This window comes from Cervus elaphus, chromosome 2 (assembly GCF_910594005.1).
Source record: "Cervus elaphus chromosome 2, mCerEla1.1, whole genome shotgun sequence".
Taxonomy (NCBI): domain Eukaryota; kingdom Metazoa; phylum Chordata; class Mammalia; order Artiodactyla; family Cervidae; genus Cervus; species Cervus elaphus.
In genome coordinates this window covers 7613889-7626909 of record NC_057816.1, presented here as the reverse complement: position 1 = coordinate 7626909, position 13021 = coordinate 7613889, and the positions used below count along the sequence as shown (strand labels likewise).

Here is a 13021-nt window from a genome sequence, read left to right as displayed (position 1 = left end):
TGTAACACGATATTGAGTCCAGGGTCACTAGTTCTTCGACTTCCCTTTGTGTCCACATCAGCCTTCAGCCTGGCTGTCTAACAGCCAACTGTACACAAGCTCTTTCCTCCAGTCCATTGAGTGCTTCCCTAGAGAATGCCTGGCATTCCCTTGGTGCCCCATCAGGGTCCTACTGGCCAAGCATAAGAGGTGGTTAATTCAGGTTTAGATAGAAGACAGCTCCGAGCTGAAAATCCATAGACCCATATTGGAGTCTCGCTTTGCAGTTCAAAGACGAGGCAGCCCCAAGCACTCAGGTTCAGTTTCCTAGCCTACAAAATGGGTATCAGTTCAGTCGCTCAGTCATGTCCGACTCTGCGACCCCATGGACTACAACACGCCAGGCTTCCCTATCCATCACCAACTCCCAGAACCTACTCAGACTCATGTCCATTGCATCAGTGATGCCATCCAACCATCTCATACTCTGTCATCCCCTTCTCCTCCCGCCTTCAATCTTTCCCAGCATCAGGGTCTTTTTCAATGAGTCAGTTCTTAGCATCAGGTGGCCAAAGTATTGGAGTTTCAGCTTCAACACCAGTCCTTCCAAAGAATATTCAGGACTGATCTCCTTTAGGATGGACTGGTTGGATCTCCTTGCAGTCCAAGGTACTCTCAAGAGTCTTCTCCAACACCACAGTTCAAAAGCCTCAATTCTTCGGTGCTCAGCTTTCTTTATGATCCAACTCTCACATCCATACATGACTCCTGGAAAAACCATAGCTCTGACTAGCAGAGACAAAGTAATGTCTCTGCTTTTTAATACGCTGTCTAGCTTGGTCATAGTTTTTCTTCCAAGGAGCGTCTTTTAATTTCATGGCTGCAGTCACCATCTGCAGTGATTTTGGAGCCCAAGAAAATAAAGTCTCTCACTGTTTCCATTGTTTCCCCACCTATTTGTCATGAAGTGATGGGACCAGATGCCATGATCTTAGTTTTATGAATGTTGTTTTAAGCCAACTTTTTCACTCTCCTCTTTCACTTTCATCAAGAGGCTCTTTAGTTCTTCTTCACTTTTTGCCATAAGGGTGGTGTCATCTGCATATCTGAGGTTATTGATATTTCTGCCAGCAATCTTGATTCCAGATGGTGCTTCAGCCAGCCCAGCATTTCGCATGATGTACTCTGAATCTAAGTTAAATAAGCAGGGTGACAATATACAGCCCTGAAGTACTCCTTTCCCAGTTTGGAACCAGTCTGTTGTTCCACACTCGGTTCTAACTGTTGCTTCTTGACCTGCATACAGGTTTCTCAGGAGGCAGGTCAGGTGGTCTGATATTCTCATCTCTTTCAGAATTTTCCACAGTTTGTTTTGATCCACACAGTCAAAGGCTTTGGCACAGTCAATAAAGCAAAAGTAGATGTTTTTCTGGAACTCTCTTGCTTTTGTGATGATCCAGAGGATGTTGGCAATTTGATTTCTGGTTCCTCTGCCTTTTCTAAATTCAGTTGGAACATCAGTTCACAGTTCACATACTGTTGAAGCCTGGCTTGGAGAATTTTGAGCATTACTTTGCTAGCATGTGAGATAAGTACAATTGTGTGGTAGTTTGAGCATTCTTTGGCATTGCCTTTCTTTGGGAATGAAAAGAAAACTGACTTTTTCCAGTCCTGTGGCCACTGCTGAGTTTTCCAAATCTGTAGGCATATTTTCACAGCATCATCTTTTAGGATTTGAAATAGCTCAACTGGAATTCCACTCCACAAATATTTACCAAGCCTTCATTTTGTACCGGGCCCTGCCCTGAATGTGGAGAGAATACAAAAAGGAACTCCCTCCTTTGGGGAGTCTGTTACGGACCTCATATAAGGACGCCAGTGGTCAGTTATTACATATTCTACCAGGAGCTGTGCATGTGACCATCAACCTAGACAACCAGTTGACCAAAGCAACTCTGTCATAGAGGTGGGATCAGCTCCACTTTTCATAAGAGAAAAGCGAGACTCAAAGAGGTTAAGTAACTTGGTTATGGTCTCAGAAGAGACAAAAGTGGGGCTCAGACCCAGGGCTTTCTGAGTTCCAGTCTGATGGAACTTCATTAAAGCCTGAAGAGGTGGCAGGTTGCAGGGGCTCAGGGCTCAGGATGAGGTGCGGGGTGGGGGGTGGGGGGCAGCGTGGTGCTGGGTTTGGAGCTGTCCTGTGCAAGAGAGCAAAGTCTAACATCCAGGGCCGTGGGGATCAGTGTGAACCCTGTGGTCGGGTCTAGGATTCGTACTAGGGGAAGCTGAGGGCTCAATGCTTGCCTCAGGCCACCCAGGTGCCATTGCTTCTGACTCACCCTGCCCCTCTTTCCTCCAGGGTGCTCTAAGCTTTCCAGGAGGGTGTGAGCAGCCATGGGCCAGGCTGGAGGGAAAGCATCACCCCTCTTCATCCTTCACGCGCCTGGACACTGGGAGGACAGAGCTAAATACTGATTCTGCCTCCACCCTCGGAGCTCAGACTACCGTATAAGTGTGTATGCCCAACAGACAGACTTCGAGCTTAACGGTGCTGCTAGAGGTCTGCACGTGGTCTGGGGAGTTAGAAAGGTGGGCGTGGTCAGGTCTACCTGTAAATAACTATTGTTCACTGAGTACTTACCATGTACTAAACACTTTACTCAAAAAAAAAAAAAATAAATATAAATAAATAAATAAAATAAACACTTTACTCGTATCATTTCCTCTCATTCTCACCAAAATGCCGAGGTGGGGACAGGTATCCCCCACTTTTCCAAAGTTCACTTTTTGCCACCTGTGTTTACAAAAAGACCTGACTTTAGCACCTGTTCTTGCTAACCGAAAGAAATTTTCAGTTTTAGGAAACTGGAGAAAATTCTCATTTTTAGGAAAAAAGTTAAGAAGCAAAAACAGCATTCAGCGTTGGTTTTGCAGGGAGCAGTTATGGAGGCTGCTCGAACCCCAAGCAGCCAGAATAGCCCTGCCGGCTCCTCCACCAGAAACTGCACCCGCCACTGCAGCACCGTGAGCATCCGAGCTTCACCTCGATTTATGCTACGCCTCTGTGAGCAAGCTGTTGTGTCCTAAGGCTTCTTCACTTTACACCACTTCAGTTTACAAAAGGTTTCACAGGAATGCTCTATTTTCAGATATCTGGGAAACCTATAGTTGTTGTTGTTTTTTAATGTTTATTTATTTATATTGGCTGCTTTGGGTCTTTGTTGCTTCACGGGCAATTCTCTAGTTGCAGTGACTGGGGCTACTCTCCAGTTGCGGTGCACAAGCTTCTCATTGTGGTAGCTTCTCTTGTCGTGGAGCACAGGCTCTAGGGCCCCAAGGCTCAGTAGTTGTGGCCCGGGGGCTTAGTTGCCTGGGGCACGTGGGATCTTCCTCTATCAGGGATTGGACCCTTGGGACAGGTGGGTAGGAAAGACTGAGCAGATGTGACACTTGAGCCAAAGCCACACTTAATCAAGGCAGAACTCAGCAGGTGAGGACCTTGCAGCAGCAGCTCAGGGCCTGCACTGGCTCTCTGGACCCTAGACTGGAGACCTGGCCAGCAGCCTCACCCTGGAGTCCTCATGAGTCCCACCAAGCAGTCTGGACCAGCAGGGCTCTGGGTTGCAAATAAGAGAAACAGCACTGGGTAATTTGAGCAAACGAGGAAGGACCCGGGGAGTCAGGGAACTCGAAGGGAGAAGACTCACAGGGCCAGAGTGCGGGGTCCTGGCTCCCAGGACCACGTGAGGGCCCCACCAGGACCCAACTGGGGTGCTCTGCCATCTCCACACTGGAACAGAGGTCTGGGGTTGCCACGGGATCTGTGAGGCCTTCACCTCACTGAGTCCTCAACGATCCTTTCCTCTCCTCCTGGTCCTCGGTCCAGGTCCTCATGCACAGTCTGACTGGCTGACTCAGGTCAGATGGGATGTTCTGGTCACTGGGATCAGGGCAAGCAAGTGTCTGGCTCCTTCATGTCCAAGGAGAAAAGCAGGTCTTGCTGTTGGATCATCTGGAGGGGTTGACATTCCAGGGCAGTCAAAACCTGATAACATCCATTACACGATTACACGGACAATGGAAAGTCATCAAAGGGTGTTTTTCTTATGGCTGCTTTTATTTTTGGAGGGGTTGTGCTGGGTCTTTGTTGCTGCACGCAGGCTTTCTCAAGTTACGGTGAGCAGGGGCTACTCTTCATTGTGGGCTTCTCACCGCGGTGGCTTCTCTTTTGCAGAGCACAGGCTCTAAGCGCATGGATTCAGTGGTTGCACACGGGTTCAGTAGTTGCACACGAGTTCAGTGGTTGCACCTGCGCTGTGTTGTAGCTCACAGGCTTGGCAGCTGTGACACATGGGCTTAGTGGCTCTGCAGCACATGGGATATTCCTGGACCAAAGATCAAACTCGTGTACTTATAGCTATGATAGAATATACAAAAATGTATGTATTACATTTTATCCATTCATCCATCGATGGATATTTGTGCCATTTCCAACTTTTGGCAATTGTGAATAATGTTCCTATGAACATGGGTGTGCAAATATCTTGAGACCCTGCTTTCACTTCTTTTGGATATTGTACCCAGAAATGAATTGTATCAATATACATTTTTGTTATATACAATAGGGACGATGGAATGTTATCCAGCCTTCAAAAGGAATTGATTCTGACACATGCTATAACATGGATGAACCTTGAAAACATGCTAAGTGAAATGAGACATAAAGGAATGTCCCTGGTGATTCAGTGGTTAAGAATCTGCCTTCCAATGCAAGATCCCATGTGCCACAGGGAACCTAAGCCGGAGTGGCACAATGAAGACCCAATGCAGCCAAAATAAAAATAAACAAAATTTTAAAAACTTTAAGAAAGAAATGAGACACAAAACGGCAAACATTCTCTGGCTCCTCATGGACAGAAAGTAGGATGGTGGGTGCCAGAAGCTGAGGCAATAGGGAATAGGGACTTACTGTCTAACAGGGACAGAGTTTGACTTTGGGAGGATGAAAAGGTTCTAGAGATGAGTGATAGTGATGGCTGCACAGTGCTGTGTGTTTACTGCTACCAAACTGTACACTCAAGATGCTCAAAATGGTAAATTTTGTTATGTACTTTGCCACAATAAATAAAAAACAAAACAAAACAAAAACACCACTCTGGACTTGCCTGATGGTACAGTGGACAGAAATCCCCGTGATACACAGGGCTGTTGTTAAGGATTGAGTCAGATAATGAGTGGGATTACTGTATCAAAGGGTTTTAAGCAGGAGAGAAACAGCATCATATTGTTTCTTAGAAAACTCATTCTAAGGAGATCCACTAGGAGGCCAGAGCAAATGTCCAGGGGCCACAGAGGTGGGATGGAGGGGTGTTGAGGAGGTTTTAGCTGATGGAATGGGGTGAAGGAGAGGGTAGAACTACAGATGACCCCAAGTTCCTGGCTGTGTGACTGGGTCAGCAGGTGGTGTTGATAATAACATGAGAAGCACAGAAAAAGGCACGCTGGTGGATGAGCTGAATTTGAGATGACTTCTGAGTTGAGATACTGTTTTAGAAGACAGTTCTAGATTCTGGTTTGAGCTCAGTGGAGACGTATGGTTTGGAGATAAAGACTAGTAAATCTTGAGATTTGCCTGGTAGTCCAGTGGTTAAGAATCCACCTTCTAATGCAGGGGATGCAGGTTCGATCCCTGGTCAGATCCCACATGCCACTGGGCAACTAAACCCACACACAACTAGAGAGCCTGTGCACTGCAACTAAAGAAACCTGCACGCTGCAAGCAAGATTCAGTGCAGCCAAAAAAGCCCCACAAAACCCTAGAAAGTCTTGAGCAAGGAGGTGGTGTGTTTATTCTAAAAACTAGGAGGCAAGGGCAAGAGTCGGAAGGATGAGGGACGGGAGAGTGGGTGTGCCACCTGCATAAAGATGCATGTATGTCCCTGGGCCTCCTCTGGCCTGGTGGGAGAATTCCTGGGAATCACAGCTTTGACTAGCTCCCCAGGGCGTTCTGCACCCACCGCTGTCGAGCACCCAGGCTGAGCCAGTGAGGAACTGGCTCCTTCACAGGAGTCTGTCCACAAGAGCTGGACTCAGGGAAGGGTGGAGGGGTGGTGCTCAGGTGCTAAGAGTGAAGCTTCTTAGCAGCCTCACCCCAGAACGACTTCTTTCCTCCTGGGACACGAGGGTATGGGGTTCCCCTTCTTGGAGGAGTGACTGGACAGAAAACACAGACCTGGGGGTGGGAGTGATCTACCACAGGGCTACTGGAGGACAGGCTGGCAGTCCCCTTAAAAACGGACAACCAGCCCAAAGAAAGCATGGTTTCCTGGGTCCCACACCCTCAGCTCTGCCTTTGACCCAACAAAAGAAAAGAGTCTATGAACAGGCAGAAACTTTTGTTTGTTTGTTTTAATTTTAAAAAGAAGTCCCAGTTTTCTCTTAAACTCTATTCTTAGTTTTTCAGGGACAGACAGAAGTCTGTAGTAATGACATCAACTCAACATCATCTGGTGACTTCCAGCTTTCAGGACAAAGACATTTTCCCGGAGTTGTCCTGCTCGTCAGCGAGGACAGCTCTCTAGGTATGGTCCACTTCAAGGGTGTCTGGGTTTACCCTGGCAAAGGGGCTTGCGTGACAAAGCATGAAGCACTGGACAGGTAGCCTAGGGCTCCTAGGCCTTGCAGAGCTTAACTGGTACCTACCAGGCCTGTGCCATTTAAAGGACCCCAACCAAGCAAACACTCATCTTCCCTAATGTTCTCTGCTATCCACTAGCCCCTCCACATTCCTCTCAGCTTCTACTTCCATGAATCCATAATCATCAAAAGGTACAATGGCCTGGGCTACAGCGGAAGCTGTGGTTGGGCAGCCTTTGAACGCTCACCTTTTACCAATATTGAGAAAAGAGAAACAAGGGCTGGGGCATGCAGATCACCAGAGACAATGAGATGACCCCTTTCTCCCCCCAGTTCAACTCCTAGTACCTACCTCAGGCAGGGTCCTCGTGTGAGAGGACCCTAAGGAAGCTGAAAGTTAAGGCTGCTATCAACCTGGCCCCTTTCTGGCACGTGAGAAAAGCTTCCTAGAACTTTACAAAACACTAAGGTCACAGGACCATACAACCCCAAAGCTTTTCTTCTAGAGCTGAGTAAACTGTACACTTTGTAAAAAACAGGTATGAGTAACAAGAGAGGGCACCTTTAGCCATGGGCCCCTTTCCGGCCCTCTGCAGGCATCGACCCAGAATCCCTGAGCCTCAGGTTCTATGTTGTCTCAAGACACCTTCTTCACCTCAAGCAGCCATTGCTCCATTAGCCTGCATTTAACCCAACATCTCAGCAGCAACACATAGAACTATAAAATACAGCTTCCTTGTAGTAGACATTACCATCTGAGACCCAACCAAGGCCTCCCTCTCTCCTACAAAAAAGACTCCATAGGCCGAGGGTCCAGATTCTTCCTCACAGATAGGACTTCTCCAATCCACGGGTTCAGTGCTCCCAGACCATCTACAGAATCTAAGAGGAAACCCAAGCTTCGCTACCTAGATGGGCTCGAGGAGGGGAACCAAGCCCCAGCAGAGGTGACTCAGTAGAGAAAGCCCGAGGCTGGCGGTGGCCCCTGCATCCGTCTCCGGTGGGCTGGTGCAGAACAGTGGCACTTCCCCACAGGAGCAGAGAAGTGCCCTCTCTCTCCCTGACCCCCAGTCCTTTAACCTCCTCTGGCCGGGCCAGTGATTCCTGCTCCTAGTCTGTGGCCTGACTGGAGAGTGGCTGGGCTACTCTGGGAGGCGGGGGGCGAGGATGATAGGTCACTGACTACAGACGGGACACCAATGCGATGCTGGACCAGGCAGGTCCCATTTCCTGAAGCTTGGATGGCTGCCGCCGCTGCACCATCCCCCAGAAGACAGGCCTCACATGCAGCAACAGCACATGCGTGGGGAACAAGACCAGGGCAGGGGACCCCAAGCGTCTTTTCCACAAGGAGAGGGAACTATGTACAGCAGGAGGAGGGCAGAGTCTGGCCAGGGACACCCCCACTTCATCTCATTCAACCAGGAGATCAAAGCGCTCAGCAGCTTCAAACTCAGCATTCATGGCCGCGGCCCACTCATCCAGCTCCGATTTCTGAGGGAAGAGAAATGGGGGGCAGGTGAGTGGAGAGGGGGCATGTCGGCTGTGCATCTCCACCCATACTCTGCAGGTACTGCCTTTCCACCACAACAGCCAGGGCTGAGCCCTGCCTGTGACCTGATGTGTCTCCCCATGCGTCTGACATGGTAGCAGAGGAAGACCCCTGCCCCTCACTCACCAAAATCTCCGGCACCTTCTTCTTCTTTCGTTTCTCTTTGACAACCAGAGGGGAGATTCCAGGGAGAGTCGTGTCTGGGGCCCAGGGCTTCACAGGGACCCTGGGGACCTCAGCCAACTTTGAATCCACCACAGGCGAGACTCCAGCCAAGTCTTCAGCTGCCAGCAGCCCCTCAAAGCCAAAGCAGGACCGGCGGCCTGGGGTGGAGGTGGACGCAGAGCCCAGAGTCTCCAGGCGGCTATATGAGCGCCTGACCTTCTGTGACATTTCCAAGTCTCTGGCGTCCAAGTCTCCTTTCCAGGAGTTGGACTCAGCATTCACGGGGCACAGCACAGGAGTGGAGGGGGCGGTGACAGGGACACTGCAGGTCTGGAAGAGGTCCTCCTTAGTAAGCTTCTTGCTAGGAGGGTTGTTTTCTTTCTCCAATAAAGAAGCGAGCTGCAGCAGGACAGAAGAGAGAATGCCTCCAGTTATTTAACTGTGTTACTTACTTCAAGAAGGGCTCAAGGAGATTTAGGGTGAAAAGAAAGACCCACAGGACCTAAAATGTCCATCCAGTCAATAAGTCCTTATTGGTCACCTGCCACGCACTGGGAAGACAGCAGGGAAGAAAACAGAGAAGACACCTGTTTCCACGGAGCTTCCATTCTAGTGGGGAAAACAGACCACAGGGGGAATCATGTCATATGTTCAAGGCGTTAAGCACTTTGGGAAAAAAAACAGAACAGGATGGAGCATATATGAGGTGAGCTAGAATATTACGTAGGTGTAGGTCAATGTAGGTCTCACCGAGATAGAGGTAGCACATGAAGGAAGCAAAGGAGTCAGTCATCCAGAGGAGAACTGTCCTAGGTAGAGAACAGAAAGGGCAAAGTCCTGAGGTGAAACTGTGCCAGTCAGGGTCAAGGAACAAGAAAGGCAGTGAGGGTGAAGTGAGAGGGAGTAAGCCGAGATGCTGATGATGGGATTCGAGAGGTAACGTGGGTGTTATAGGGCGTGTTTCACAGGCCACTATAAGGGGAGGCCCAGAGAGCCATGGCAAGGTTGCAAACAGGGAAGCACTTAATCTGACATGTGTATTAAGACATTCACACACTGGTTTCTCATAACTCCAGTCTCAGCTCTAGTGCTGCTTCCTCAGAGAGGCCGTCCTGCCGGAGCCGTTACAGGAGGTCCTGCCCGTGATAAGGTCATGAAGAAAATACCGGGCAGGCAAGGCCGTCCGGGACCCCATCCATGACGAGGTCACGAGGAAAAAAACCTGACAGGCAAGGCCGTCTAGGATAAGGGACCCTCCAGGTTGGCCTCAGCCTCTACCCCACCCTGTATCCTCCCCCCTTTTCTGCTGTTCTTGTTTGCCCTGCTGCGGATTCTTATGTTGCCTGCCGAGAGCTCTCCTGCTCCTCTTTCACTGAATAAAGACCAACTTAAAACCCTAATTAATAAATCTCCTGGACGCTGGTACCCTATGAAGGGGCCAGGGATGAAGGAAATGCTTCAATTCAAACCCTTTTGCTGGCATTCTGGCTTGTGTGATAAATATGTGCTCTCATTGCACAAAATGCTCTTGATTGTTCTAAACATCCTAAGCACAGTACGCTAACGAAAGAAACTATTAAGCATAGGCCCCTTCACGGGGTGAGAAAAGCTCCACAAATATGATAGCCACAAATGTGCCTAATAGAAAATACTTTAGATAGAGATTAGCTGGTGACTTCTTGCAGGTAGTTAACTTTTAGACTAAGAGCCTGTTTTGTGCCATATCTGCTGTTTCTGCAGTCCTTCGCATTTCTGTTCTGTAAAAATGTAATCCTATCTAGTTCCCATAGAGATGACGCTTATTAGAAAGAAAATAGATTAACTATAAGAAAAACAGGGTCGGCTACTGAAGTTGCTTAAGTCACACCAGGTGCAAGCCATAAAATGTTAGCAGGCCTGAAGGCCAAATGATAAGAAAGACTCTTGTGAACGAAAAAGTATGTGGGTAACATCCTGTTTCTGTTGAAGGTCAAGTTGCTGTCATGTATTGAGATGCCCTGTGTGTAAGCAATATGCACTTCCGCCAAAGATGTTGTTAAGGGTATAAAGGGGCCGTGCAAAAATAAACTTCAGACTCAGCCCCAAGCTTTGTCTCACTGTCTCTCTCTCTCATTCACCGACGCCGTTCATCCTGAGGGTTCCCCTGGATCCTGCTGGGGCTGGACCCCAGCACGGTCCCTTACCATGGAACTGAGACCAGCCCCTCCTTACCTCTGCCTATCACTCTCTGTCACAGTGACCCCCTTCCTGGCCAGTGGGATCACTACCTGATTTTGATTGTCTGCTGGTTGGCTGAGACCTCAACTAGAATGTGCATGTCACACATGAGCAGGTGTCGTCATCTGTCTGGTTGACCTGGCCTATGCCCAGCACCTTCAGCAGAGCCCTGCATGGAGTAGGTGTTCAATACATAGAGGCTCAATTGACTTTCACAAAACTTGACACTGAGCTTGCTGATAACTAAGGTGAGAAACAGGACAAATTTAGTGACCCTTGTCGTTTAATAGAATTACATTAGTTATCATGAGAGACATTTCCTGGCTACAGGCCCTGGGGAATCTATCCCATCAGTCTTAGTAAAAGGGATGCTGAACAAAACGAGGGTCACCCAGACTACCACTTTGTCAGTCCCCACAGCCATCCAAGTCCTTGCACATTTTTTTGGTCCAATATCTCATGAATCTATCATTCAACCAATAAGAATGGCCACCATAAGGGAGACAGAAGTCTCTGCCCTCAAGACAACAAATATACAAAGTACTCTTGGCTATTCATAATGCCTATCGGGAAGGATGTGTGTGTGATGGGGCTCTCCAGCAGTAGTCCAGCAACACTCCACCTTTACCTTACTTCATGCTCCCAATGTCTCACTTTAGGACTCCTTTGATGTCCTCCTACTTGGTCTTGGAGTCCCCAGAAGGCTTTCTCCAACCCGTTCTCCAACTAGACCCAAGAAGGATCTTTCTAAAACACCCAAGGCTGCCTCAGTCACTACCTTGCGACTCTCCAAAGCTGCCCACAGAACGAAGGATGAAGTCCAAGTTCATCAGGGTCTGCTCTGGCTTAACACACTCCCTCTCCTGACAAGGTCTACTGCAGACACACCAAAAGTGCTGTTCCTGAAACCTTGTGCTTTTCCTTGTGGACTCCAGGTGTCTACAAACACAGCTTCCTTTGCCTGGAACACTGCTAACTTGTCTTCAAAGACTCAGTTCAAACACCTCTGTGAACCATTCCCTGAGCTACCTGGTCTGGGTTAGATACCTTTATAGCATCTACTACTTTCTTTAATACAGTCCTCAGCATACTATGTTATCACTTGTTTTTCTCCCCAGTTGACTACAAGCCTTGGAAGCTACTCAAAGGCAGGTAACATTTCTTATTCATTATATCTTCAGGTGCAGATCTGTTAATGAGACACCTTTAACAATAACTTCTGCTAAAACAGTTCAAGACATTATAGGTTACTGAGAAAAAGAGGCTAGAAAGAAGAAAGAGTAGTGACACCCAGCTCAACTTTAAAAGGAAAATGGTAGAGAATACCAGGGCATTAAATGCACCAAGTGTGCAGGAAGTAAGCAAGCCTGACAACATATGTAGGTGTCCAAAGGCAAATTGTTTCAAAATACAGCAAAAACAACTCCCTGGGCAGACATGAGTGAGTGAGTGAAAGTCGCTCAGTTGTGTTTAACTCTTTGCGACTGTGTAGTCCATGGAATTCTTCAGGCCAGAATAATGGAGTGGGTAGCCTTTCCCTTCTCCAGGGGATCTTCCCAACCCAGGAATCGAACCCAGGTCTCCTGCATTGCAGGCGGATTCTTTACCAGTGGAGCCACAAGACATGAGCCGCCATTATATTCCGCCCCAGCTCTAGAGTGTCTGTCCTGGATTCCCCTTAACTAAGAAAATGAAAATGAACTTACCCGGGGGCTTCTTCGAGGAGTGTTAACAGATGGGATCTGTGGAGACGAGTTGATCACACAGCTGACTTCCAATCCTGGCTCCCCACCTACAACCCCTCTCTCAGCCCTCACCTCTACGGTATGGGCCACGATCTTCTTCAAGACGATGGGCTTTCTGACTGGAGCCTCCTGAGGTGCCTGGAGAAGAGCAGTGAACATGAGTTCTACATTAGCCCAGGGGCTTCCGAGGCAGAAGGAACCTGAGGCTCACCTTAGGCCAGATTTCCGGGAGGGTGTTTGGGAGATCAGAGCCTGATTTCCGCTGGGACCTCCGCAGAGACCGAGTGGGAGTTGGGGCGCTGGGTCCTGCAATCAGAAAAATTTAGGAGGTAGGGGAGGACTCTAGGCCTCAGAGTCTAGACAACAGGTTCTGAAGAAAGCGAGAAAAGGTTCCCAAACAGGCCCTTTGGGGGCGCCTTCCGGGCCAGGAGACGGGGGGGCGAGGGCGTTCCTCACCGAACTGCGTCCCTCAAACGGTTCAACCCCACCTCCCTCGCGCGCCCCCTCCGCTCACCGGGGCACTGGGCGGCCCCTCCGGACCGGGTTCGTCTCTCGGACATGTCTAGCTTTGGTCTCTATCCCCTCTGCCGCAGGTACCGCCACCAAAGCTCCCGCCAACCCGAAGGGTAAGCGTTCGAATTACCCGCCTTGCCCGGGAGGAAGCGGAAGTGACGTAAGGGGGAGAGCCCCGAGCTCCGATCACTCCTTTTTCCACCCGCCTCCACGT

The 13021-nt window shown here is 49.0% G+C and overlaps 1 protein-coding gene across 2 annotated transcripts; it reads right to left on the bottom strand.

Annotated features, from left to right (window-relative positions):
- Nucleotides 1-6377: 6377 nt before the first annotated feature.
- On the bottom strand, nt 6378-12947 carry CDCA5 (cell division cycle associated 5). Of its 2 annotated transcripts, XM_043927259.1 has the most exons (6): nt 12809-12947; nt 12506-12600; nt 12367-12432; nt 12256-12291; nt 8294-8731; nt 6378-8109 (listed from the first exon to the last, which is right to left on the bottom strand). In XM_043927259.1, exons 1-6 carry the CDS (start codon nt 12852-12854, stop codon nt 8029-8031), a joined length of 762 nt encoding a protein of 253 aa, XP_043783194.1. In that variant the 5' UTR covers nt 12855-12947; the 3' UTR covers nt 6378-8028. The 2 variants fall into 2 exon arrangements, with proteins under 2 accessions (XP_043783194.1, XP_043783184.1); XM_043927249.1 differs by having other exon boundaries at nt 12256-12432.
- Nucleotides 12948-13021: the final 74 nt, after the last annotated feature.